The sequence below is a fragment of the Nicotiana attenuata genome, chromosome 8 (genome assembly GCF_001879085.1).
Source record: "Nicotiana attenuata strain UT chromosome 8, NIATTr2, whole genome shotgun sequence".
Classification (NCBI taxonomy): Eukaryota; Viridiplantae; Streptophyta; class Magnoliopsida; order Solanales; family Solanaceae; genus Nicotiana; species Nicotiana attenuata.
The window spans coordinates 36,536,484-36,541,292 of NC_031996.1; the positions used below are offsets into that span (position 1 = coordinate 36,536,484).

The 4,809-nt window shown below is 36.8% G+C and overlaps 1 protein-coding gene across 1 annotated transcript; it reads right to left on the reverse strand.

The window, feature by feature from the left end:
• On the reverse strand, positions 261 to 4,549 carry LOC109231263 (dihydropyrimidine dehydrogenase (NADP(+)), chloroplastic). Its single transcript, XM_019396865.1, has 7 exons — positions 3,856 to 4,549; positions 2,861 to 3,124; positions 2,577 to 2,747; positions 1,787 to 1,899; positions 1,508 to 1,694; positions 1,085 to 1,194; positions 261 to 680 (listed from the first exon to the last, which is right to left on the reverse strand). Exons 1-7 carry the CDS (start codon positions 4,141 to 4,143, stop codon positions 524 to 526), a joined length of 1,290 nt encoding a protein of 429 aa, XP_019252410.1. The 5' UTR covers positions 4,144 to 4,549; the 3' UTR covers positions 261 to 523.

A 4,809-nucleotide genomic window follows, 5' to 3' on the forward strand; every position in this document is an offset into this window, starting at 1 on the left:
TGAGGTTGTTCTCTCAATATTTTGTACTCTCTTTTATATAGTAAATTGCTCATCTCTACTGTGGACGTAGGTCAATTGATCGAACCACGTTAAATGTTTGTCTTTTGGTAAATTTCTCTTTTATCGTCTGATTTATCGTCGTTGAAGTGTTGCTTTACTAAATTCTGCATAACACATGATTTTTTCGGTCCTAGCACTTTTGTCATTACGAGTATAAAATTAGTTCCTGTAGTAATAAAGATAAGTAGTAAGTTATTGGCTGAATTTAATATTATGGAATTCTCTTTCCTTTTCAATAACAAACGAGGATGACTACAGTAGCCAAACGAATTCTGGGATTCTTCATCACTTACACAAGTATTTAGAATCAAGTTAAAAGATAAATAAATGAAAATGCTTGTGAACTGTACGCAAAGAACTACAAAGAGGTCAAAGTCACTATACACCAATCCGATCAGGTATATGAAAGGGATTGATTTATTCATCTATACGAGAAGAAAGGTGCAATAAGAAGTTTACAGGTCTAGTTGGAAACCATGCTTTCAGTTTCTTGCACAAAACCATCTCCTGTCCAGTCTTTATCAGATTGTAAACCTTTCTTAATGGCTTTCCTTTGGCGTATTGCTTCTTGCTGCCTTTTAACCAAATCCGTGTGGGTTGTGAAGTACTCAAGTGACGAACTGCACACAATACATATCCAAATTATAAACAAAAGAATCCCCTTGCTAGTTATAACTTTATACAGTAGCAATGGAAAAGGTCAAGTGTAGGGAAAACTTAAGGAAACCACAGAAGCGGATTTAATAGGAAGAAAGTTCAGAACCCAGCCAAATATCTGAGAGTGATTGATTTGGTTAATTTTGAGTTAAGAACTAAATGTGGTTAAATTCTAGTTTTTTCTTTGACCTGTTTTAGGTCCGTGTTGGACTAAAATGAACCCCACTTGGCCAAACAAATAACAATAAATAATGCAACCTAGTTCTTGATATTCCAGCTGAGCTTTAATTCTTTTTCTTCTTTTGAATGGATCTAGAATCTCTCAGTGTGTGAGTGTGTGTGTGTGTGTGTGAGAGAGAGAGATTACCCCCTAAAATCTTCTATTGACGAAAAATTGTGCTTTCTCATGAAATCTTTCAGCTCAGAGCACAATGTCTTGACAAGTCCATATCCATGCATCATGACACCGGTACAAACCTACATAATAAACCAATAAAGATTTGTCATTCCAAAATAATGTCATGCAGGAAAGGACAGAAAGAAACAAAGAGAAATGAACAAACAAACAAATTAAAAGGAGTTGCCCAAGAGTCTAGCTCGAAATGCCTAGTTTAGTAACTCTCTTCCCCATTTTACTCAAGTGTCACTAAGATCACAACTCAGAAGAAATTTTATTTAGTAAAAGTTGGAAGCGGACAAGAAAAAGGCCTAATTTGGTTTAGTCCAAGGAGATTTTGCCCCAATTTGTATCGTCACAAACAGACAGAAAAAGGTCACTTTTTAAACCAACCTGTACAGTATTTGCTCCGAGAAGAATAAACTCCGCGGCATCACCACCTGTCTCGACTCCCCCAATAGCAGAGAGTGAATAGTCCTTATCTCCAAATTCTGACTTCATCATCTGTGCAATGTTCATTACTTTTGCAAGAGCAATCGGGTGCACTGCCTTTGCTGAGTAGCCTCCAGGAGTAGAGTATCTGAGGCAAACAGTACAAAAAGAATTGCCGGGGATCATAATTAAAAGCAGAAAATTTGAATTCAGCATATTTCTCAATGTAGAGATACTAACCCCTCAACACAAGGCTCGGGCCTTAAGGTGTTAAGATTGATTCCCATAACACTCATGATTGTATTTATGGCAGATACTCCCTCGCACCCTTGGTTAAGAGACACCCTAGCCGGCTACAATCCAAGGGACAGAAATTAGACACAGAAGACATAATTCTTACACAACAGAATGCTGATAACTTGTCACCCATGAGCGAACAACAAATAGTGGGAGGTCATAATTACAGTAGGAAAGGGAAGTGAAAATGGTTTAATCCAGACATAGAGACTACTAACGATGCAAAAGTCACACAATTTCAAGCCAAGGTGGTCCTTTTACATGCCAAAATAATAATCATCTGATAGCTCTAAGAAGACAAAATTATCACACTTCTCATGTCCTTTAACAGTCATTCTCGACTTCATTCAAATTGGTAAAGAACTTATATTTATTCCCTTTTCTATGATTGGAAACTGCAATAGAGGGACCTTGCAACCAAACCGAGCTTAATCTCCAAACACGTAAAGGGATTACAAATGTTGTAAGATGGAATGACTGGAAAAAGAAATTATGCCATGTCATCAGGTTGATCTAGTGAGGAAAGACGGACAATCCATCTTCCACAAAACTAACAGCATATACAAGCCCCACAATGCAATTTCCCCCTACTTTTGGCTTTAATTGCGAGAATGTTTTAGTAATACAGAAAGAGTACAGCATGATGTAGAGGAGAAGTTATGACCAAATTGGATCATGTTTTGAACATTTTAGTAATCTATCATCTTTGCTATAAAATGCTATGCCGAAATACCTTTGTAATGTCAGTGATATTAGGGGTCATCTTTGCCCAAACTGGAACTGTGGCTACAGCATTAACCCAGCCACAAACCTCCTCCAAGAGATCGCAATCTTGACCAACAGCAGCACCCATTCTACGTTCTGGCATACCATGAGGGCATGAGAAGTTGATCTCAATGGCATCCTGTCAAACAGAATCAATACAAAGACAGTTATAGCAACTCAAGAGAATCAGCATGACAACACTACTATAATGCAGAATAAAATCTTATTCATTAAGTCCTCGCATATGCTTACAATTCCAGTTTCCTCAACTCTGTAAATAAGTTCCTCCCATGCAGATTTGTTGTACTCTTCCATGATAGAAGCAATAAGTATCCTATCTGGATATTCTTCTTTCAATTGCCTAAACTCTTTCAGCATTGTTTCCAGAGGTCGATCACTTATGAGTTCAATATTCTGCCACCCGATAATTTGTCCTTTGGCAGAACCATTTGCTCCTGCTCTTAATTTGGCATATCTTGGGGTCACATTTTTAACTTTATCGGCTTCCAAAGATACCTGAATGAAGAAAACAAATTGATTAAAAAGGAAAGATATTGCATTCGGCATAAAACAGAACGAGAAAGGCATGCTTCGTGATAAGATATTCAATGGCATTTCTGTCACCAACTCAAGTTTGAAGGACCATCTTGAAAGTCAAGAGAACCGATTATCTATCATTAAGTCATTCAATCGTTAAGAGTGATTTTAATGATAATCGTTAACTTAACTAGGAAAATAAATAAATATTCACTCTTCTCATACTTTTCAAAATTGAAATAAGTAAGTAAAAAGTGTTGACCGCTTTTCAGTGGACAACAAACATCTTTTTAAAAGTAAAAAGTTTGATCACACTTTTCAGTGATAACATCTTTTAAGGTTTACTTTGTCTAGAAGTAGCAAATGCAGATCAACTACATAACAAACTGCTAAAAATCTTGATCCAGGATCCTCCATAAATGATCTTCAATCTCAGAACACCTAACAGCTAGGATCCTCAGAAAAACTGCCGCACCCAGTCGGATCTTCCAAAATTAGGATTCTCCAGAATGTATATTTGGAGGATCCAAGGCGGGTGCAGCATCATTTTTGGAGGATCCAAGCAACATAGTCTAACAATGAAGATCTGTATATTCATTTGATTCACTCTGGATAATCGAATTTTAACAAAAAGTAGTAGTAACAGATAAAATAGCTGGCACTAGATCCACTACTAAAAATAAAGAAGTATTAATAACGAAAAGCTTTACCGTTTTGGCGATAACACCACCCCAGCCTTCATCAAAGGCTCTTTTCATCACTGTATAGTTGGTCCCAGGAGGACCCGACCCGATAACGAATGGGTTGGGCATTTTCAAACCGTTAACAGTGACGCTGAGATCGGGCTCCACAGCTGAGGCCATAATTCTGAACCCAACTCGGTTTCTACCGTAATTCGAGCTCAAGGACCTACGGGCCCCACCCATCATAGGGAATTCAGCACCCGAGTTACCATCAAGTCCAATTCTGATTCGTTGAGCCAACCCAAGTGATGCCATAGCTGAAAAAATTGATGAACTCGGTTTCTGACTCAGTAGCAACTCGGAAGTCGGAACAGAGGAAAAGATGAAAATGAATATCTTAGGAATCTGAGTTGGGAAAATAAAGAATTGTATTAAAATAGCTGTTGAGTCGGAATTGTCTAGTTTTAGTTTATAGCGAGGAGAGATGAAGCATTTAACATGAAAGAGACAGGAGAAAAAGGAATTGCGTTTTAAAGATCAAGATTAATAATTGAAGAGTGACGTTTTTAGTAAGATGATGAATGAAAATTGAACATGGAGATGACCTGTCGAAGGTTTCATTATTGTGGGTTTTGGTAGTAAAAATTTTGAGGAAGAGCCAAGAAACTGGATAGAGGAAAATATTACTATCTCGAATGTTGTGGACTAGTAGTACGGTGCAAGCTAATGAGCTGTTTTCTGACTTTTGATTTGTAAATTTTCCCTTTGTTTGCATGGTTATCCTTGAGTCCGAAACTTAAATAATAATTTTTTGAACATAAAGCACAATTTTAATGTTAAAAAAAAAAGTTACATTAATAGGTAATTCGCAGTATTATACTGCGAATTATTAAAAAATATATATTTTTTTTAGCAATTTACTGCGAATTGCTTAAAATGGGCCCTAACTATTTTTTCAAAAAAAGGCAATTCTCACTATTA

What these genes read in the sequence shown, in the direction of transcription:
- LOC109231263 (XM_019396865.1), bottom strand. Translation starts at nt 4,143, where the DNA reads ATGGCATCACTTGGGTTGGCTCAACGAATCAGAATTGGACTTGATGGT. An exon ending in GAGTTGAGGAAACTGGAATT is followed by an intron (nt 2,748 to 2,860) that starts GTAAGCATATGC and finishes TCTGTTTGACAG; the next exon opens with GATGCCATTGAGATCAACTT. An exon ending in ATATCACTGACATTACAAAG is followed by an intron (nt 1,900 to 2,576) that starts GTATTTCGGCAT and finishes CTTGGATTGTAG; the next exon opens with CCGGCTAGGGTGTCTCTTAA.